The sequence below is a fragment of the Molothrus aeneus genome, chromosome 1 (assembly GCF_037042795.1).
Source record: "Molothrus aeneus isolate 106 chromosome 1, BPBGC_Maene_1.0, whole genome shotgun sequence".
NCBI classification, from domain to species: domain Eukaryota; kingdom Metazoa; phylum Chordata; class Aves; order Passeriformes; family Icteridae; genus Molothrus; species Molothrus aeneus.
Window position 1 is genome coordinate 126,154,568 of NC_089646.1, and position 23,577 is coordinate 126,178,144.

At 36.1% G+C, this 23,577-nt stretch overlaps 1 protein-coding gene across 1 annotated transcript in view; it reads left to right on the top strand.

Moving 5' to 3' along the window:
* Positions 1-20,681, top strand: part of NUDCD1 (NudC domain containing 1) — a 38,578-nt gene extending 17,897 nt beyond the window's left edge. The window contains exons 3-10 of the mRNA XM_066564337.1: positions 1,471-1,656; positions 3,384-3,564; positions 6,177-6,362; positions 8,769-8,976; positions 11,068-11,212; positions 12,516-12,641; positions 14,377-14,536; positions 16,225-20,681. Of these exons, the coding sequence (XP_066420434.1) occupies positions 1,471-1,656; positions 3,384-3,564; positions 6,177-6,362; positions 8,769-8,976; positions 11,068-11,212; positions 12,516-12,641; positions 14,377-14,536; positions 16,225-16,517 (1,485 nt within the window). The 3' untranslated portion in view covers positions 16,518-20,681. The remainder of the gene's footprint in view (positions 1-1,470; positions 1,657-3,383; positions 3,565-6,176; positions 6,363-8,768; positions 8,977-11,067; positions 11,213-12,515; positions 12,642-14,376; positions 14,537-16,224) is intronic.
* Positions 20,682-23,577: the final 2,896 nt, after the last annotated feature.

Here is a 23,577-nt window from a genome sequence, read left to right on the forward strand (position 1 = left end):
TTGCACCAACTACCCTGGGCAGCCTGTTTTATAGGGTTGTTTCCTTCTGTTGAGGAAATTTTTCTTAATATCGTCTAAGCCTCTGCTGGAGCAACTTGAGGACATTTCCTCTTGTCCTGTCACTTGTTATTAGTGAGAAGAGACCAACCTTTACCTGGCTACAACCTCTGTTCAGGTTGTTGTAGAGAACCATAAAGTCCCCCCTGAACCTTCTTTTCTCCAAGCAAAACAATCCCAGCTCCCTCAGCTGCTCTGCTCCTCATAGGACTTGTGCTCCTCCAGATCCTTCACAGCTCCATTGCCCTTCTCTGGACACACTTCAGCCCCTCAGTGTGTTTCTTATAATGGGGGATTGAAACCTAAACCCAGGACCTGAGGTGCAGCCTCACCAGTGCCCAGCACAGAGGGACAGTCACTTCTCTAATCCTGCTGGCCACACTATTTCTGAAACAGGCCAGGATGCCATTGGCCTTCTTGGCCACCTGGGCACACATTGGCTTATGTTCAGATGCTATTGACCAGCACTCCTGGTCCTTTTCCACTGGGCAGCTTTCCAGCCACTCTGCCACCAGCCTGTGCTGCTGCCTGGGGTTGTGACCCAAGGACAGGGCCCAGAACTTTTCCATATTGACCCTCATACCATTGGCCTTGGCCCATCAGTCCAGCCTATCCAGATCCCTCTGCAGAGCCTAAATACCCTCCAGCAGATCAACACTCCTGCCCAGCTTGGTGCCTTTTGCAAACTCATTGAGGGTACCCTCAAATCTCTCATGCAGATGATTGATAGAAATATTAGACAGGACTGACCCCAATACTAAGACCTGGGGAACACCATTCATGACTGGCCACCAACTGGATTTAATTCCATAGTATAATAATAATAATGTGATAGAAAAGTTATTTGAAAATGTGGTAGGAATTAGCACAGCTTTTTGTTGCTGGCTAATCATAGGTGTTACTTCTCTTAATTAATGAAGTGAAAATAAAAACTCTAGAAAAGCTGAGAAATTATATTTGACAGTTGTGCAACAGAATAAGCTAAAATTATTTTAAATTTACAGGTGAGTTTTATGTACTAGTTTGAGTACAATTCTGTGGCTTTCATTTCTTTTTAAGTCTCCACATTTTTCCTGGGACTAGAATTGTTTGAGGTAAGTGATTATTATACAGGAATGCTAAGGGAAAATAAAAGCCTTTTCTAATGCAAAATATAATTACTGCTTAAAATTGAAGAAAAAGAGGTCTGAAATACCAGTTAGAAAACACTCATAGAAGTAGATTTGATGACTTTCCACCACCTTTTCCACATAAGTGGGAATTATGCTTGCTGCCCACTTTTTTCCAAATATGCTCAATGATGCACAAAACTGGTACATTGCTACTGAGATTATTATTCTTAATTTGCCTGTAATATTTACTGAAATCAATAAATACTTCATAAAGTCTTAGTTCATGACTGTTTGTTTATAGGACACCGCTCTACAAAAACCAAGAGAAGTTTTCAGGCTACCTACAGACTTGACTGCGTGTGATAATCGCCTTTGTGCCTCAATGCATTTCTCATCCTCCACCTGGGTTACCCTTTCTGATGGTACAGGAAGACTGTATTTAATTAAATCAGGCAAGCGTGGAAGCAGTGCATCTGAAAAGTGGGAGGTATGTCCTGCAATAAATAATATACTTAGGAACTGTAGATATATACCTGTCAAAGTTATCTAGCTGCATTAATAATGATATTCATTATCCTACTTGGACACAGCAAATACAATTGTTACATTTCTACCTGAAGCGGTGAGTCTCATGGTCTGTGGTTAGTTCCTTTTTGTTTATGAAGATGAATCTGGTAAAAAGTGCCTGCATTTTGTATGTGTTTCTCTACTAGAGGGTAGTTTCCTAAGAAACCACAGATGTTTTAGTATTGACAGAAACATAGGTGTATATACTAAAGTGGAAGACTTCAACATGATGGATTAGCTCCTTTCTCTACATCTTTTGAGAGTTCAGTAAAGGAAATTAATCATCCTTTTTTTAGATCCTTGGTAATAAATACCATCTGGTTTTTATTCTGTGTGAGAATGCTGACACATAAATAAGTTACATTGAAGTTGTCAGTGTAACAAAAATACAAGGTTTATATTTGAGATTCTGTCATTATTTATATTGACTTGTTGAGTATGTACAGCATGCAGTGGTTTAGAGTTGTTTAGAGTAATATCACAACCCTATAAATCCTCAAACTTTATCAGGTTTCAGTAACAACAGCCAGATTGAGTCTATACTCATTCAACTGCTGCAACTTTAATTCTTTGTAATTTATCCTTTCATTTGTTCTTTCATTTTCGTGTGTTAATCTTCTAGCAAATAATGCTTATTTTCTTCTTTTCTGTTGTTTGGATTAATTTTGTTTTTATCTTCAGTTTTTTGCTGAATGAGTACTTTTTGAAAAAAGCTGGAATACGTGGTTTTTAGATTTAAAACTTCCAGCTATAGGTACCAAATGTTTCATGCTATAAGATATGGAGTCCTTCTGTATAAAATTAATAAAATAATTTTCATATTATATGAATAATTTTTATGAATTAATAAAATTTATAACTTTAAGTCCATCATTAATGACATTTTATATTCACACTGGTGCCTAATAGCCTTTCAGTATGACAGTAATAGTTATTCTGCCTACGTAATTCAAATATTGGAGGGACTTTTCCAATCCATGTACATAAATAAAAATTCAAGAACTTTTACCCTAGCTTCTCCTGAACATGAATATTATTCTCCTTCATTTCATTATAGCCTTTTGTTTCTTACTTTATAGAGGAGGAAAATGGGATCTCTTACAAAGCTAAATAATGGCACGTTTGGTGATTGAACACTGGCAGTGATGCTTTGGACCTTTATGTCTTCTTCTTTCCACATGTCAAGGTCTACAAAGATTTTCAGAATGTTGAAGTATCTAGAGAACTAGTGAGAGCCTTGGGGAAATGCCTCCATTTTCATCTTGAGTGTGAGACTGTTTGCCCAGTTGATAGGCAATGTTTATGGACCCTCTTGTTCTCATCAGTTGCTGTACCTCTGTTTATTGCAGTGCTAAACAGCCACAATGCAGATAGGTTTGGGGATCTTTGTGCTTTGTTTAATGGGCTCTTATAATGGCTGTTCAATATAAACAATAATGTTTAAAAACATTTCAGTACAGTAGCTTGATAGCCACAGAAGGAGGAACCAGAAATGTGTGACATTTGTGGGTTCATGTTGGCAGAGAGATTTGTGGAAGACAAACTGTTACTAATTTGACATTCACCGAAACCCTTCCCTGCTTTCTGTAATAGAGCAAGCCTTCCTGCTTTAAATGTCTGACTTTTTATTATGTTTTTGTCTTCTAGATTGTGTTTAATGAAGAACTAGGAAGTCCATTTATTGTAGCACACAGTGTTTCATTTGTGAAATCTGATGCACATTCACTAGCTGTGCTGCTGCTTAGGGTAGAAAAAGATGAACTGGATACAAAGGGAAGTGGATTTCATGTTACTTTGGAATGGGTTACAATTGCAGAAGGAAAAGAGGGTAAGTGTTTTACATTTATATTACTGGTGAGTAATGTTTAAAAAAATCATATTTTTATTCTTTGTCTTAGAAGTTATTTTTCCACAAGTTCTGATATTTCTTTCCCACAGCTTAGATTTTACACAGGTAATTTTTTCTTATTTTTTGAGATCAAATTATTGGTTGTAGACCTAAATTTTGACAGATATTTGGAAAACAGGAAGTAAAGTTTTGCTCTTGTGTCATTAAGATAATAAGAAAACAAGATAGCACTTTACTTGAATGTTATGAAATACAATTTCTGTTTAGCTTGGTCTTGTACAATCAAGGTTATACAGAACTATTTCTAACTAATGTCTGTAGTATTTTTTAAAATATTGTACAGCTGGATATGGGTCTTTGGTTGGTTTTTCTGTTGTTGTTGGTTTTTTTTAGCTTCCAATTAATGATGTAGGGGATTGGAAGTAGTATGAGATAAATGTAAGACCTGTCACATAAAAAGTAAATACTGCATATTCTACGTTTTCCTCCAATAAGAGTATGAAGTTATTCCATTAATTTTAGACCAACACATTGAAAACATATTAGTTAGTATATTAATACTTATTAATTAATATTTTATCCTAATAAAGTTTTACAAATTATAATTTATATATTCAATATGACCATATATATGTTCATTAAATATCATGATTTACATGAAGGTACAAGACCCCATGTGTCACTGATTTAAAGATGTATAGATTAAATTAATAGGCATTCTTGAAATGACTGATATGGTCTTGCTCATTATGTTCCAAGAAATAAAATTCTGATACTGAAATAACAAGATCTTTCACTAGTTGAACTAAAGAGTTGAGGCATACTGTGATGTTATTAGCCAAATGTTCTTCCATCTCCTACATACATAGTATGGATAACAGCATGGAATAGAACAGTTCATTTGGAAGTGACCTAAAACTGTCATCTAGTCCAACTGCCTAACCAGTTAAAGCCTTGTTAAGAGCATTGTCCAAATGCCTCTTAAACACTGATAAGATGGGGCTTTGACCATCTCTCAAGGAAACCTGTTCCAGTGTTTAACTGCCCTCTCAGGAAATAAATGTTCCTGATGTCCAGTCTGAACCTCACCTGGTGCAGCTTTGAACCATTCCCAATATGTCCTGTTACTGGATACCACGAAGAAGAGGTCATCATCTCAGTCTCCACTTCCTCTCCGTAGGAAGACCGTAGACAGCAATGAGGTTGTCTCTCAGCCTCATTTTCTCCAAACTAGACAAGCCTGAAGTGCTCAACTAGTCTTGACAGGACATTCTTTCCAGACCTTTCACCAGCTGTGTTACCCTCAGTGGCTTTAGTTGTTTCCTGCTGTTGAAACCTTGGATGATGGAAGTATTTCTCAGAAAGCCACACGAGACTAACTGCCTTATGCTTTTGTGGCAAGTCAACAAGAGAAAGAAACCTCTCAACATTACTGTTTATAATTTAGAAGAAAAACTAAATCAGTAACACTGTCAGTATAGAACTGAAGACTGTTACTCGTGAGAGCACCAACACAGACTTTTATTCTATTTTTTAATACTGTAAACTTTCATAAAAAATTCTTTTTTACATTGTGCGTTTTATAACTTATGACAAATATTCTTGGAATCCCTAAAAGTGAATTTGAGAATCTTTCAAAAAGTCTTGCCAGTTCTCCAGCATTTCCAGGGAACAAAAAACTGTTTGAAATGACTGTCAGTAGAGATGCAAATAACAAAATTCAAAGCAATCTTTAATTATGAAGAGAGAAATAATTTTTTATTTCATTTAAACAAACATCTCACAAATCAGACCGATGTATGAACCAGTCGCAAAGATAAAAGCTGTTTTGAGGAATTACAACACTCTGCAATCTCTTTCATCAGTAGTCAATTGCTGTTGCTTGCCTTTCCTTGAAACTCTGTCTGTGAATGCAGTTTATCCAATCAGATTTTTGTAAAAGTAAGTAGTTAAGCAGCAAGCCATTTCTTAAATTAACAAAATCTGTGCTTCATCAAAGCAAAGCCTTAAAACATGGTTATGTCTCTTGACACCAGCAAATGTGAAATCTCTGCCCTGTTTGGCAGACTGGACAAAGGGATCACTCTCAGCACTATTGTGTTACCAAAGAGTAGAAGAATGGAAGGATGAAAATAAGTCATAATGGGGGCAGTGGTTAGGTCTTTTCATATCTTCTATAGTACTCCAGAGGACTGTAACAAAGGTGTACCCTTCCAAAGTTGGTTTTCTTTCATTAACCAAACTTTTAGGAATGCTTACTATAAAGGTTTGAAATGAGGAACTACCATGCTGCCTTATGAGATTCAGAAATTGTGACATGCTTAGTTTTCTTCTGACCTTCTCTACAATAAAAATATTATTTGTACAGAGGGTGTGCTGGGCTAGCTGTGACCAGCAAAAACATTGTTAGAATAAAACTCAGTCTTAGATTAATTCAGTACAACTGGATTAATCTGGAATGGAAATGGAAAACCATGGTACTGTGATTTAACAGGTAGGATTGCATAGTATTTTTAAATGTAACGTGTTCCTTAGATAATAATTTGTCTTCTAGAAATATATTATGACTTTTTAAAAATTCTATTTTATAGGTGATCATGGATACGAAATCATTAAAAGGAGAGTTTTGCAAGGAAAATCAGTCCCCCATTATGCAGCAATAGAGCCAAGTGGAGATGGTCTAATGATTGTTTCCCACAAACCATTCACGTTTATGCAAAGTGAAAGTGACAAATTAGAAGAAAATGATGATGCAAAAGTATCAAATGAAAAGAAAGGTAAGACTTAGTCTGACAGGTTATGATAAGCTGCTCTCTTCTTTGACTTAGGACATATTGTTGGTTTAGCATTTGTTTGGAAACTCTAGCAATGAAAGTTTTAATATCTATCTTATGGACAGATTGATTTTGTTTGTTTGCTTTTACTTGTGGCAGTTGTATTGTGCATAAACCTATATTAGGTGCAATTTTTGGACAGGAGACACTTAAAAGAATTTTGTTGTCTTAAAGAAAAAGATATTTTGCAGACAGATGTATAATAAGTTTTTGATATTAGTTGGATTACTAATGCCTAAATTTAGGCATCTATCTGAAGTACTCAAGAAACCAGTCTTCCTAGATGGGAGGGGGCCATGGACTTCCCCAAACTGTTACTCATCAGAAAGCTTTTTGATATGTAATTTATTCCTGCCTCTCTAAAATTTAAATAATTATTTTGAAAAATCTTTTTAAAGAATGAGACTCCTGTAAAAGATTCTATTTGCTCCAGTGGGAACGCCGTTCAGAAAATCTTCAACAAAATGCATGCATACTTTTTTTCTTTGCAATCAAAACTAAGTATGTAAAAACCTATTAATAGAGTTATTTATTTCTAAGTATCACTAAGTTCTGTAATGTCTATGTAATTATGTTGGATTATTTCTTATTTGATTTCTGTTTCTGCATATGAGGCATTGGTTAGTAAACAAATTCTAACAAATTCTCTCTAAGGATAGTAGCACAATCTTTGCCAATAGTGTGAAAATCTATTTTGAAAACAATACAAAAGGATCAAATATCTGGAATGTGTTAAACACTGACAACTGTGATATTGTACATGTAATTTTATTACGAATAGTCTGTACGTATAAATCTTGAGTCAAAGGAGTTCTTCAGTGCACTGAGCACCTTTTGCTAACCCTAATGTAGGCTCTAGTTTTATTTGCACAGTTACATGAAATTTCAGGCGTAATGGACTTTTAACATCAGATACAGTTTGTGTCAGTGTTCACAATTTTGAAGGCTGTCATGTCTCAGTAATAGTTTCTGGGGAAGTATAATTATAGCACCTGTGACTGATCCATTGCAAGCAGGGCAGTTGTAACAAAGGACAACAGTACAAGAGTCCTTCCAGAGTTACAGTTGCTGGTATGAGGCTTTGATCAGTGGAATCTTGGGTTGGGTTCTGACAACTTGAGAGCTTTCAAGGGGAACCCATACTTTAGTTTTTCTCAAAATAGAAAGGTAACTTGTACAAGATTGCTCTTTAGAAAATATATTCATTTGTATTTGTATTTTCTGTGCATTACCCCTCATGCTGTCAAAGCCTTCCTTTTGTATAAACATTTATCTTAAAAGGCCATTTTTTCTAGCAGTTTGGTAATCAGACAGCTTCTAAACACAGTAATAAAAGTCAATCTCTACCTCTGGGCAAGCAGTTTTATTTCATCTCCATTAGCTGAGGCAGATTGAGACTACTTAGTCTTATAAAATAATTTCTATTGAGTAGTCAGCATAGCTTTTGGCAAAATATATAAGAAAAAATGTTCACACCTCTGAATTATATGTACTTCTAGCATGCAGTAGCTTGTCACAGAATCATTAAGTTGGACGAGACCTTCAAGATCATCAAGTCCAACCCAGCCCTAACACCTCAACTAGACCATGGCACTGATCCAGTCTTTTTTTTTAAATGCATCCAGGGATAGCGACTCCACCACATCCCTGGGCAGACCATTCTAGTACTTTATCACTCTTTCCATAGTAAACTTTTTCCTAATATCCAACCTATATTTCCCTTGGCACAGCTTAAGACTCTGTCCTCTCGTTCTGTCAGTTTCTGCCTGGAGAAAGAGACCAACCCTCACCTGACTACAGCCACCTTTCAGGGAGTTCTAGAGAGTGACAAGGTCACCACTGAGTCTCCTTTTCTCCAGGCTAAACAGCCCCAGCTCCCTCAGTTGTTCCTCACAGGGCTTGTGTTCCAAGCCTCTCACCAGCCTTGCTGCCCTCCTCTGGATGTGCTCAAGTGTCTCAGTATACTGCACCTGATATCTCCTCAACCACATTATTAATCATCAATGTTTCATTGTGTTTAAGTACATTTTGCATTCCAATTTCATAATGCTACAGTAAGCTTTAGAGTAACAATTAATGCCCATTGTATAACTATCAGCATATTTGAGTATAGACATGAATATAAATTACTTTCCAAATGAGGGACACAAATGGATTTGATTACTAAAAAGGTGTTTCTCTATTTTATGTTCCGAATATATTTTGTGTAAATTGCTCAGAGTAAAAGTTAACTTCCACTTTTTCAGAAACACACTTTCAGAAAATTCCATGTGTATCAGCCCTGAATGCTGTGGAATCCAGTAATCCTTGTAACCTAGTTTGTGTTTTGCTGCATGTTTCCAATTGTAGACCCTCTCTACTACTGGCAGCAGACGGAAGATGACGTGACCATAACAGTTCACCTGCCTCAAGACATCACGAGAGATGACATAAAAATACGTTTTTCCCCTGATAATATATGTGTTGCACTAAAAGACCAGCCTCCTTTGATGGAAGGAAAGCTCTATTCATCTGTGGACCATGAAAGCTGCACATGGATAATTAGAGAGGACAAAAGGTATTCTATATATGTTTTAGGTTTTTTATTGATAGGAACTGATTTTAAAACATATACCATATCTGACTTCTGGCCCTTCTAGGATGGTCTCATTTAGTGCTACACCCCATGTCCCTTCTTGTAAGAATGTCTCCTCTCCTGAAAACAGTTCACTGGCCTTTGCTGTCTCAGTACTGTTTCTTTATCTAATTGTAAAAGTAATCCCTTCTTTGGCAGTTATTTTTCGGGGAAAAAACCCACCCGGTATCAAAATGTTAAACATAGATTTGTAAGAACAGTAAACTTAATTGGTTCACCAATTATTTTTTTCACTGTGTTTCAGGATTGATTAGTGTGAATATACCTTGTTGTATGTGTTAGTTTCTCTTCTACTTTCCACAGACAAGCATTTTAGTAATAATACAACTAAAATTCTTTAGGCACAACTTATAAATTCCTTAATATATTTTCCTAAAAATTATATATTATGTGCATTATAGAAGATGAATCTGTGTGAACTTAACATGCTGTAGACCTCAAATAGAAATGTTCCTGCTTTTATTTGAAAAATAACTTTTAGGTGCTTTTCTCATTCTGAAATAAAAATATGAAAGAATGGAGAGGGTGCAAAAAAATAATTCAGAGCTCCCTAAAACATAGTCAAGTTTTTCTTTGTGCATTGTCTGGTTTTCATACTCTGCCTGAAATGAACCATTTATTTACTTCCCCATGCTGGTCTGGTTATCTCAGAGATATTCACACTCTTTAATGAACTCAAGAAGAAACATGTACACCACCAGGTGATCCACTCAACAGCTCATAGGTGTTTATCTAAAACAAAAGCTACCCTTCAAGTTGTGATAAGGTTGGCTTTTTGCAGTTTCCAAAAGGTTAACTGTAAAGGACAGTAATTCTCAAAAAAATTAGAGGGACTAATATTTTTATATAGGTTGTACTATTACTGTATATTAAAATTTGACTGTGATTAAAATGTGTGGGGTTACTGCTTTTTAGATATCCTGCTGAAAAATAACTCTGAATAACTTGATTTTTACAAGCTGAATAACTTGATTTTTTTATTACTCATTCCAGTGAGTGTTATTTTATGAATATCAGGTTTTTACTTTAATGAGAAAGGGTTATCCATACTTTGGTGTAATAAGTAGCACTCAGTTCTTAATGTTCGTAATGCAACACTGATGTAAATCTATTGATTAAAAGTCAAAAACTTGCTCCAAATGTTTTCTGTAAAAGTATGCTCTTCCTACTACCAGTGTAATTGCTTCAGAGTTCACTGAATAGTTGCTGCTATGGTGCAGTAATTAGTAACTTAGAGGGTTTTCTGTCAGGAGCACTACAGCTGTCATTGCTGCAGAACCTGTAAGTGTACCTAAAAAGTGAGTATGATAAAATTGCATAAAATTGACTTCAGTTTTACCATTATATCTATGTTTGTCCAACACAGTATTTAAATGGAATTACCATGTTGGTGCATCAGGTTGCATCTTATTTTTCATTTACTTAATTAGTTATTCCCAATAGTTTAGTGATTATACTGGGTTATCTTTGTAGTTGTTGGGTTTTTTTACTTGTTATGGAAATCTTATCTCTTCTGAGATATTATTTTAGAAAGACAGTATATATAATTAGTTGAGGTATTATTCCTGAGGTCTATAAAATACAAATCTTTTTGTCCCAGATGTTATTTAGAGGTAGGGCACACTTAAGTAGCCCTAAGAACTACTGCTTATGTTTCAAATATACCTCTGTAGTAAAATTCTGACAGTCTTTGAATAGATTGCTGTACAAGTGATTTCCTGCCATAGTTTAAATATTTTAATGAGACTGCTTCAGGATAAATTACATTTACACACACCTCAGGGTTTTCAATGTATTAGAAATCACATCCTTGGTCTGTTTTTCTTAAGAATAGTTTTTTGTTAGAATAGTTTATTTTATAATTTGAATGCTAATGGTTTCTGTTATGTGATTTTCCTTATTAATTCAGTTTGAAGAGAAGTGCTCTTATGTACATTTAGAGCTTTTTGACTAATCTGACAAATGGATGTAGTGTTTTCATGTGCTACTCTTTGTCTTCTCTTTGCATTTTAGTTTGGAAATCTCTCTGATTAAGAAAAATGAGGGATGTCGGTGGACAGAGCTAATCATTGGTGACACAAGAGGGGAATTCATTATGGACCCCTCCCAATGCTCTGAAATAGCTGAAAGCTTGATGCATCTCACCTCTGAAGTAATGGTAAAGAGTCAAGAATCAAACACTTAAAATTCTTGAGCTTTTGCATGCTGTCTTTTCTTGCTACCCTAATTTGCACTGCATTGACTCAGGTCATCAGTTCTTTTACTATTTATTCATTTTTAATTGAAGCTGTAACAAACTACTGGCACTGGAGTTGTGAATGTACTTTGAACAGTAAAACCATCTTCAAGGGGGACTGAATTTAATTTGTATGATGTGTCTGTGCACCAAACTGAAGCCTGATTTAACACTGAAAATAAACTTTGTTCCCACCATTTAGGGTGTGCCAATTTGTTTAAGAGCAATTAATTAAAATATTTTGAAAGATATCTGTTTCTTGTTTATCAGTAGGTTAGCAAAACTTTTTTACTGTCTTGCTAAGGATACTGTACTTGACCTACAGAGTGTAAATGACATGTTTAAAAGGAAAATTCAGGAAACTAAACATGGCTCGTGAACTTTCTGGCATTTTTGTTATACAGGAAGGCTACTTAAAGTAAAATGTGATTTTTTGCTGATATTTGCTTGACACTTTTTAATTATAAAACGGCATCTCCTCTGAAACTTGTGAATTGTGCCTCCCTGTGACTTTTGATGTATTAGGTTTGGATTATTACTTTGTTTTTAGTAAGGCTGAAAAGTGTTATTAAAACAAATTCTATGTAGTACTTCAGATTGATTTCTCTCTACCTCAGTATTTGTGAGCAAGATATAGTGATATTTCTTTTGACCTTGTTTTTTTTTTTAACTTTAAATTCCTTTTATTGTGTACTTCACTTCCTACTGAGCTTAAAGTGATGACTTTTTAATCATAAGTTTTCATTAATTTAAAATAGATTTTAATAAATTAAAATTAATAGCAAAACTAAAATGCGTCATGTATTTAGAGCTGCTTATAAAATTAATTAATCCATTTTTAATTGCATTACTGATGGCAAGATGAAAAAAGCTTACACTGATGTACATTTACTAAATGTGCATATGTTTTCAAGATTGTATGCTTTTGCTACTTGGAGGATTATTTAGAATAATTTGGAATTTATCATCCAGGTTTTAGTGGCTTATGTACCTTTCCTCAAACTGAAATTGATTTTACTGTACCTACCACTTCTGCTGTCCTCCACAGCAGAAATCATTTTATTAATTTTGAGTAATTACATTATAGCTTAATCTTTCTCTATGTATGGATATGCAAATAATTCTTCATGTTCAATTGTTCTTTAGGTTGTTTTTTTAATTGTAAAAAGGATTAATTTTTTTTTCAATTGTTTTGATTTTCAGTGTAGTTCATTCTTTTTTTCAGAATCCAAACCCTGATAAGGAAAAGCCACCTTGTAATGCTCAAGAGTTAGAAGAATGTGATGCTTTTCTTGAAGATGGCGCAAGCTTGTGTAGATTTGATGGTGATAGCTTGAAAATCACTCATATAGTAAGTACTGCAAATTATTATAGAAATACTTTAAAACATTTTTTTGTTTGGAAATTGACCTCTATTATCAGTACAAAAATTTGTAGACTCTTGAAATCACATAAATTTCTCCCATAATATCAAATCACAATAGCAACAGAAAATGTCAATCCATATGTGTCTTTCAATGTCATTTTAATATAAAAACAAAGCTCCTTTTGTTCTCATTAAAAAAATACATATACTTTCACAAGTGAGCCATTTGAAAAAACAAAGTTATATCAAAGGAATTATAAGGAAAGGGTCCTTTTCAGTGGCATCAAGTTCTTTAGATTACTTAGTTTGCATTTTCCTCAGTAATTTTCAGACAGCCTGGTAGAAACCTAACCTTTTTTACTAAGAAGCTGAAGCATAGATCACTTTATAATACTTCTTTGTCAATCACACTAAAAATAACAGACTAGGGGCAAAATGCTTCATTAATGAGCTTGATCTGGGTTGTAAGCAGCCTTGACTAACAGTAAGTTAGGATTTGATCTGGGCTGTTGCCTAGTGTTGGAAACAACAAAATCATATGAAAACATTACAGATTAACTCGTTGTTGTGGGGTTTTTTGGGTTTTTTTTTGAAACTGGATGAAAGCAAAAACTACATCATGGTTGTAGCATGGTTTGGGTTGCCTAGTAAGTTGTGCAGCCTCTGTCCTTGGTATTTTCAAGGTATTTTCCTTGGTATGTCCAAGGTATTTTCAGACTGGATAAAGTTCTAACTAACTCAGCCTAAACTACTGCTTCTCACACTGAAGGGTAAGAAGCACCCCAGAGACATTTCACATACCAGGAGGAACATGAGCTCATCGCAAAATGTGTGCTTTTGAGTATCACAAAAGGCTGCTTTCTGGCAAGCTGCAAGACATAGTGGAGCAAGTTTGAACTCCAGGGTGCTTGTAAAGAGTTCTTAAAATGAGTGGCATAAAAGTAATTCAAAAGTTAATATGTTTAAAGCATTATGGTCAAAGGACAGTTGCTGTGGGTAGGAAATACTAATTTCAGCCTCTTCTATGGGAACTTGCAGTTTTGGTCCTTGTTAGAGTATGTAGAAATATGAGTATTTCAGTATATTCTTCAGCATACAGGACTATATTTTCACTTCGATTTAGTTCTTCTTTCAAGCTGTTTGGGTTTAAAATTATGGACCTTTTCCTTCAGAAATGGGACTGGTACAGCTTTTTACCCACAACTCCTAAAAACATTTTTATTGAAGAGTATGCTAACCTGAAATTTAGTAATTACTTGATTGCAAGTAAATTAAAAAATGTTGATATTTCATCATTTTAGTATTCTACCTAATCCTTGTTTCAGTGCTTGCCAGCTTTTACCTGGGAGGGACAGTGTTTCCTTCCCTGTTAGCCCTGCAGAAAACCAGATGTGATTACTTAGAGAGAATCTTTCCCTAACATGAGAAGTTGTAGGTTAGGATCTATCCTAGAAAACCATTTTTGTACAAAGCACATTCTTTTGTAGTGGACATAATGTTTCTCTGAATAATACTCCAACACACTTAATTGCATCTCCTTGAAATGTGTAAGGCACCTGTGGTGTATTGAGCTGTTGATCAGTGGGATGCAGCATAATGTATTCAAACATTTTGTCAAGTAACAAACATAAAACTGTTGATCATCTAACTTTGGCAGTATGTGTAACAGAATCTGCTGTTTGTGCTTTGAATCAATATTTTGTATTTCTTTTGTTTTCAGATTAATCTTGGAAGTAACCAGTATCTTTTCTCAGTTGTTGTGAATCCCAAAGAAATGCCATGCTTCTGCCTGAGGCATGATGTAGATGCTCTTCTCTGGCAGCCTCACTCTGACCAACCAGAGAATATGTGGGAACACATTGCAACTTTTAATGCTTTAGGTAAGAAATTAACTTCTGTGTCACACACATCTGAGACTTTTCTATGTGAATGCTGCTGGTATGGCTTATGTTGATACTTCAGTTAAGTAAATCTGAATTGAAAGTCATTATAATTCTGTTGGTAGCAGCATGGTAACTTAGAGGTATAGGTAAAACCTTATAGAAGAGAGGCCTTGTAAGACATGGCTTAGGCCTTGCTGTTCTGGCTAAGCTAGCTTGTTAAGCTCCCATGAGAAAAGAATCATATGAATAAGAATCAGTTTACGTAACAATCTATTTTGTAAGAAAAGATTTTTGTTTGCACCTGTGAAAACAAGAAGTCTATCCCATTAGAATCCGTGAAGGAAATATGTAAACTGTCTAGAAAGAGGGAGGTTTGGTGGAGACGTACACTGGCCATTTACTGACCAGTGAATTGAGTTTCAGTGGATTGTTAACCAGTTAGAGGCAAACATGGTGCCTTCTGATATACCATGTAAAAATGAGCTGTGTGCAATAAAAATTTGGCTATTAGGCACAAAGAAAGAAGTGTCTCATCTCATTTCTATCTCTAACATGAGGTCAACAGCAACAGTAGCTTAATTTTAGAAATAAGAGAACATAGAAATGAGATGTTTATGCCCTGGGAGGAAGACAAGCCTTTTCAGACCATATATATGATGTAAGCACAGAACTGCATAGTAAAAAGGAGAGAGTTCCTTGGATAAGTGACTTGAGTTAGAGACTGAAAAGCATAATCACTACCTTAACACTCACACAGACATTGTCAGGGCAATAGCTGCAGTTAATTGATCATGTGTCTAGGTCTGTGTAATCTTATGGTAAGGTCTTTTAATAAGTGACCTTTAGATTTTTCCTGTCTTGTTGACCCACGTGATAAATATTGGCTTGCACTTTTCAATGGAAGTGAAGCAAATAACTTCTTAGCAGGGAAGGAAGTACTTGCAGAAAGATGGTAGATCACTTTGCAGAATTGCATCTCAGTTCTCTTTATAGAAGTGTGAAAGGAAATCAGTCTGAATTGAGTCAATTTGATACTAGAGTCCTTGTAATGAAAGTGGAAAAGGGAGAGTTTTTTTCCTTCTGAGTGAATATTAACAGAAATTACAGTGTGTTATTTTTTAACTTTTTTTTTAGTGAGTTCTAAACCAAAAACAAGTTTTAAGTGTCTGTTCAAGATTAGATAGGCTCAGAAATCCTAATTTTTAAATGTAATTACTCACTGGGAGATGAGGAGAGAGAAGAGATTTATTCTACTTTAACCACTAATTTTGGGCCAAGATTACCCATATGGACCATGTCTGTGGCCTTATGATCCTGCTGTGAAGATGAAAGACCTTGTGAGGCAGAGAGGAGGCAGATGCGGGAAGAGTATCTTGCTGTGAATATGTATCCAAAACACCAGTTAACATGAGGTACATGGGAATTGTATATTGGTGTTAAACTGGTTAATGCATCCCTTCAGAAAGTACTGGCTGATGGAATAAGAGTAGTTTGGTCGTTTGGGGTTTTTTTGCTGATGTTAGGTTTTGTTGGTTGGTTGTTCTTGTTGTTTGTCTTCAGGGGTTTTGTTTTGTTACAAATTGCGTATTATTTTTTAAGTTAAGCTTGGGTTTATATCAGCCAGTTAAAGTTCTGTTGAAACTGATCTGTTACTTATCCCTTCTACTTGGTTTTGGGCTATACAGGTTATGTCCAAGCATCAAAGCAAGACAAGAAGTTCATGGCTTGTGCTCCAGATTACTCCTACGCTGCTCTTTGTGAGTGCTTGCGAAGAGTTTTCATCTATCGCCAGCCAACTCCTCTGGCCACAGTTCTCTACAACAGGAAGGAAGGAAGACAAGTAGGACAGGTTGCTAAGCAGCTGGTAGCAACCCTGGAAGCCAATGATCCTATCTTAGGCTTTCAAGCTACGAGTGAGAGATTATTTGTTCTCACAACAAAAACCTTGTTTTTAATAAAGGTGAATGCTGGAAATTAATTATTCAGTGTGCTCTGCTGTAGTTTGTGTTAACAATTTGTTATAGAAGTGAGTACATTGATGATCTGACAAGGTCAGTACAATTTGCTGAAAGTCAAAAAGGGGATGTTTTACAGGGGAATCAATTTTCTTCATTAGAATTTTTGTGTAAGAAAGTGAAGTTATGACTTTGCTGCCATGGAAGTAAGCTTTTTCAGAGCTATGGGAAAATGTCTTCTGCATTAATATCTTTGTCAAAGTAATTATCAGATGCTGCTATTGCATAGGTGAATAGAGTTATGCATTGCTTTTTCCAAGTGACTTTGTTTGCTATACTTCTGAATTTTGAGAATTGACTGCTGTTTTTAAATGCCACTGTTTACATATGAAAAAAGTAGTCAGATAAAAGTTAAAAGCATATGATATGCCTAGTAGAATGTATTATAAAGAAAAAAAAATCTGCAGTTCAAATATGGTTGACCAAAAAACTTTTGATATTTATTTTGATATTTTGACATTCAGTAGTTTTGAGTGAAATGAATGGGGTATTATGTTTCTTATACAGGTAATAAAATGGAGCAAGTTTACTGTATGTGCACATTTTAAATTATTGGTTTGGGACTTGTTTATACTTGCAGTAAAGTCTGTTCACATTTCTAGAATACGTTTTAGTAGCATCTTCCAGAAGCAAAGTAAGGGTCAATACATAGCTGGCAATGATACATCGAGTGCTGTTAGTTAAGGTCTTGTCATACTCTCAGTTGTGCCATTTTGACTTGACTTTGTACTTCATTTCAAGTGACTCATTTACAACGAGAAAATAGAAAATGGCTGACAGAAAAAGCACTGGTATTGTAACCTGGGATGGGACACTCAGAGGTGCTGCTCCTGCCTCAGGTGCCACTGTAAATGCTGCATTGTCACTTAAGTGTTCTGTCTGTGATGCCTAAGTCAAAACGTGGTAAATTTGCAATGTAAGAGCGCTCAGGCCAATGAGGATGCTTTGGTTTAACAGACCGGTATGGTTAATTGAGTTGAATAGTTGTATGTGAAGATTTTTGTTTCTTATTTTAAATTTGCATTGTCAATACATTGAAACCAAAGAGTCAGTTGTGACAGTCAGTCCACCCTGGGCTGGGCTTTTTTCATAGTTGGCTTACAAATCCATAGCAAAGGATGCCTAATATGTTGTGTACTGACAGGAAAGCTGCTGTCATCTGTGCTACCAGAGTACTGAGAGACACGAATACAGGCAGCCTTTTAGTTTGCATCTCCCTACAAGTATTATTTCAGAACTCTGTAAGAATCTATTGAGAGAAGAGGTAAGTATTTTTTTAGTTGTGATTGTTTTGACTCTCTTGTAAACTCTCCAGATTTGTATCAGTGAACTGATTAAATAACAAGAGGGTGGCAAGCAGCTGTGGCTTGCAAAAACCATCCAAATGCAGAAGCTTTTCAAAGAACATGATTTTCATTCTTCTCACAGCAAGATTATATTGTATATCCAATATTGAAAAGCTTTTCTTTACTTTTAGCTGGGTAAGTTAAAACAGACTGGATTTCTAAACCTCTTTTCATTCTGTCCTTTTAAAACTGTCTTGGAAATGCTTTTTGGAAAAGCTCAGTGACTATAATACCATTTTTACTGCTTTGCATCTAAGTTTTATTTGCTGTCCAATAATGTCACTCAAGGCGGTAGAATTCCTGCAGAGATCCTGCAGAAAAAAAAATATGTAGCTTATTACTTTGTAGTATAAATTAAGTGCTTTTAGATGTATATGAATATTATTACTTCGTAACCAGAGGTTTAATATTTGGGGACTGAGAGTTAAGAATGGGACATTTGGGGAATGGAGGAATGAAAGAGTAAAGGAATCATAGTCAACATGCCTTTGTCACTTCTGGTCTACTGGCAGTTTCAATATAGATGAGAATTTCAGCTGTTCTTTGTCAAATTCTTCTTGATGTGAGTTACATGTCTGGAAACATGCTCTGCTCTCTCCTGCAACAGAGGAAACAAAATCAAGTAAAATGGTTACCTACTCAGAGGTATTACAATATGCAATGACTAGAACTCATATTCCAAATGTGTGTCTATTTCAAGGGAGTTCTTGTTTGCATCTGGAAATAACTGAACACAGGGAAAATGTTCATCCCTTTTCCATGTTACTCATGTGTTTGTAATCATGTTTCCCAGGAACGATGTATCAAGTAGTCTCTCTCTTATTTTGCTTCTATGAAAGTCAAGGATATTTTAGAATTTAAATTATTTTTTACCTGGAGGAACATGGAGTGCTATTGCATAGCAAGCTGCTAAGCACCTGAGGCAGGGCAATCCCAAGCACAAAAGCAGGCTGGGCTGAGAATAGATTGAGAGCAGCCCTGGAGAAAAGGACTTGGGGGGGCTGGTGGATCAGAGGGTGGACGTGGCCCAGCAATGTGCACTTGCAGCCCAGAAACCCAAACATGTCCTGGGCTGCATCATGTGAAGCATGGCCTGTATGTCCAGAGAGGTAATCCCCTCTGCTCTGCTCTGGTGAGACCCCCACCTGGAGAAATGCATCCAGCTCTGAGGACCCCAACATAACAGAGACATTAACAGGTTGGAGCAAGTCCAGAGGAGGGACACAAATGTCATCAGAGGGCTGGAGAATCTTGTCTAGGACAACAGGCTGAGAGAGTTGTGGTTGTTCAGCCTGGGAAAGAGAAGTCTCTGAGAGACCTTAGAGCAGCCTCCTAGTACATAAAGGGGGCCTGCAAGAGTGTTGGAGGGGGGCTTTGGACAAGGGCATGGTAGGACAAGGGATAATGGCTTTAAACTGAAATTTAGTAGGTTTAGATTAGATACTGGAGGAAACTCTTTACGGTGTGAGTGGTGAGACACTGGACAAAGTTGCCCAGAGAAGTTGTGAATGCCCTATTCCTCAAAGTTCAGCATCAGACTGGATGGGACTTTGAGAAACTTGGTCTAGTGTGAGGTGTCCCTGCCCATGGGAGTGGGGTTGGAACTAGATGATCTTTAAGGTCCCCTTCCAACCACTCTATAATAATTAAATGGCTGCAAGCCACCAAGAGACACTCCCAGCATTTCCTTTTCTGTGTTCAATTACAACTAAGGCTCATTTGTTCAGCATATCATAAAATGGCTTATACAAAGTATAAAATGTGGATATTTTAAAGAGGTGGTTTTCTGACAACCATGCTTCTATTTTTCTAGGATTTTGTTTCTTGAAACCTTCCTTTTTCTTCCTGAGAGGTCCTAATCACAATCTGTTTACAGAATTTCTGAGAAAATATTTGACTATTACAGGCTTACTTGGCTGTTACTGCATTATTTGATTTCAGTATTCTTTTTCAGTGCTTTCCTTGACTGCATGTTTGGAATGCATGATGTATCCTTCCATAAGTTGTAATAAATAGAAGAAATTTTAAAATTTTAAAATTATTTTAAAGCATTTATGTTAATTTCAAATGTGTAGTCTTCCTATGCTACTGAAATAAAATAGAAAAGTAGAAATAAGAAATTCTTTAAAATAAAACTTGTGTTAAGAAGTTTTCTGCTAGGGCAAAGTTCTAGCAGGTGTCTGCACTGCAGGGCCAGGGCTGTTGCCAAGACATGCACTATTGTACTCCTTGTTTATCTCTGTGAAATCCCCTGTACAGCCTTGCTAATGTTCCATTTCTGCCAACATACAAATTTACAGAGGTAATTACTGGAGAGGGCTGATAAATATTCAGGTGTATTCTTGTGTTAAAGTGCACACTGTGCCTCTGATCCTGCCTTTTTATGTACAAAATCCAAATGATTGGGACAAACCCTTCTAGATGCAAGAGAGAGATCTGTCCTTCCTTCCTCTCCCCCTACCTCAACATGGGTGCTTTTTTGCAGAAAAGTGAAGGAAAATAGGAATTTGGTCTGTATGTCTGTCCTTTGTAAAATAGTCCTTTGTAAAATAGTGGCTTTTCATTACTGAAACAACAGATCCTATAAGAGTAACAAGTAAGGTTAAAGCTTATATTTTATTTCAGTTTTTTGTGCTCTCTTTCATTAATGAGTTGCTAGAACTTCTTCATTTCCTTGCCTTCTGTCAGTTTATGTTTTCTATTCTCATTATGCAGATTAGATGAACTTATAGCCTGCAGTCAATCACATATTAGCCATATAATAAAAATTTTGGATTAAAATTTTGTGCCGTCAGTCCTATGTGCCATTTGTAACCTATTTCTTGAAATCTGGTGGGATTTGTTTCCCCTCCTCCCTATGCAATACATGTTTATTGGTGCTATGGATAAAAGTCAGAAGGTCTAAAGATAACTTGACATCTTCAACTTAGAAGAGCCATGTATCAAGCAAGCCTTTTCATCAAGACTATTGCAATCATTTCAAACTTAAGGTATAGTCCCTTTTTCTTGGAGAAGTGTTTGTTGGAGTAATAGTTTTTCCTTCATAAAAGGTTTAAGGTTCTTCTGAAAAACTTTCTTTACACAAAGATCTTTGCCATGAAGTGGTAGCTGGATATCAATTAAAATAGATCTAATTAACAGTTTCAGAGGCAAACCTGGAAAATATTTGTCATAGTCTTTACCAATCTAATGCTCTATGCAAAATATCCTTTTTAAACCATTCCAGTGCATTTTTGCAATCTAATGCCAGTTGCAAGGAATTCTCAAAAAAAAAAAACCACAGGAAAGCAAATTTTAAAAAATGAATGATTTTAGAACATGACTTTCATTATGCTTTGCTAAATATACACTTTCTAGTAGTGTGTTTCAATAATATATTTTTTAATGTATTAGTTGCATTCTGAATGTGCAGGACTTGTGTGTGTGTACATTTGTATTTTCATCTCTAAATGCACACACCCGTATGAATTCATACTGCCTTGAGGTACTGGGGAGGGTGAGGCAGCGGTTGGAGAGGAGAATCTTCTAACTTTACTGACAGCAAAGTTTGGATTCTTTATTAACACATTCATGAGTCTGCCATACATGTGTTGTCACAATAACTTTATATAAAAACATCAGTCATGAATCCTGTGGTGGTTTCCTCTGCTGAGGATTAAATATGAGATATTTCAGTATTTCATTTTACCCAAACTGAAACAGCTCAGAGGCCAAGAATTGAGTAGATGCCTCAAGTTGGCAGAATTGATGCAGATGTGGTAAGCATTTCTTTTTATCAAAATAAGTGATGTTTAGGGGGAAAAGAAATAAGATGCACTGAATACTAATTCAGTCACTTTCAGCACTGAAATTGCAGCTGATTGACATTTAATGATTTTTCTCTGTGAAGTTACTCATTCTTTCTGTTGCATGTGTCTCCTGTAATAAATGTAGAGTAATTTATGGTAATTTAAGGTTGAGCAATTTGTGGGAATTTTCTGAATAACTGAATTATGCTTGCATATGCGGTATCTAAAATATGAGCGTGAGGTACAAGGTGGATGCACCCAGTCATAGAGACCAGGGACTCAGACTCTTGGTTTGATCAAGGGTTGGTGACCATCTGAGCAGAAATAAAAATGGATGCTTTAAAGACATTTTCATGAGTTGCAATTTCAGATTCTAAAAAGAGTAAAAATAGGGAATCTCTGCAGAGTCATTATAGAATCCTAGAAGGGTTTGGGTTAGAAAGGGCCTTGAGGATCACCTAGTTACATCACTCCTGCCATGAGCAGGGGCACCTTTCACTAGACCAGGTTGCTCAGAGCTCTATCCAACCTGCCTTGAACAATTCCAGGGATGGAACATCCACAGCTTCTCTGGGCAATCTGTTCCAGTGCCTCACCATCCTCACAGTAAAGAATTTCTTCTTAATATCTAATCTAAACTGCCTCTTGAAGTTTAATGTCCTTACCCTTGTCCTAGTCACTGCATGTCCTTGTCCCAAGTGTCTCTCCAGCTCTCTCATAGGCTTCCTTTAGGTACTGGAAGGTGTTCTAAGGTCTTCTCTGGGCTGAACACTCTCTGCCTGTCTTGACAGGAGAATAAGCTTGCTTAGGCAAGATAAAACATACACAGGTTCCCTTTTAAAATCTAAGGATGTATGCAATACTCTATTCAAAGCAGCTGGATCAGACAGAAAGAGAACTTGTTTGTTACTGAGACCTGCTCTGTTGTCATTTTCTTTGCATGTGGCAAGGGTGTAAGTCATCAGTAAAACTACCTGCAGGCTGGTGTGATTGGAGTCACTCTTTTCGTCCTTTCTTACCTGGTGTAGCTCCAGGTGGTTGCTGCTGTCTGAAAAATTCAGTTAATAGTTCTATAATATATAGTTAATAGTTATATTAACTGTAGAAATACCTATATATATAGCTATATATATATAATTATAGTTACATATTATATAGTTAATAGTGATAACCTATAAGAATTGGCTGCTGTTAGCACAGTTTTGAGCCTCTTTGCATCCAGTGTGACATCTGATAAAATCTGCCTTTCCAAATAAAACAAATTAACAAAAAGAAGACAAAAAAAACCCCAATCAAACAAAAAAGCCAAAATTTTTTTTAAAAAGCCCAAACAAAGAAACAGACAAAAAAAAAACCCAAAACACCTAAAACTCAGACTGCTTTTTTTCCCCGTTTTTCTTGGGGAGAAGTACACCAATAATGTTTTTCTTTCTGCTCTTAGAAATGTTTTTCTCTGCTATAAAGATGCAATGTCCTCAAAGTTTAAGCCTCATGTCTTTAATGCCATGGGGACAGCAGGGTACCTGTCACCGATTCAGTTGAGTTTCAGGGACAAATTGGTGTGCAACGTGGTTAGACTGCCAGCTGTTCCCTTAGGAAGTGGGGAAAAGTGAAGTCAGGTTATTTTAATAGGTTCACTGTGTCTCTTTGCATGGCTGCACTCTCTGAGGTCCATATAATTCAACATACTGGGAGGTTCAGGTGCCCAAACGGGGAGCTGTGAGCACATTTCACTGTGTGAACCCATCTGATGTATCTACACAGAATGGTGCTCTTACTCAGTTACCTGCCATCTCAAATTATTTTCCATTGTCTGTTTTCTGTGATAGCAGAAATAAGTTAAGTTGCTGAATGACTGCAGTATCTGCTGTGGAAGGAAAGAGCACACA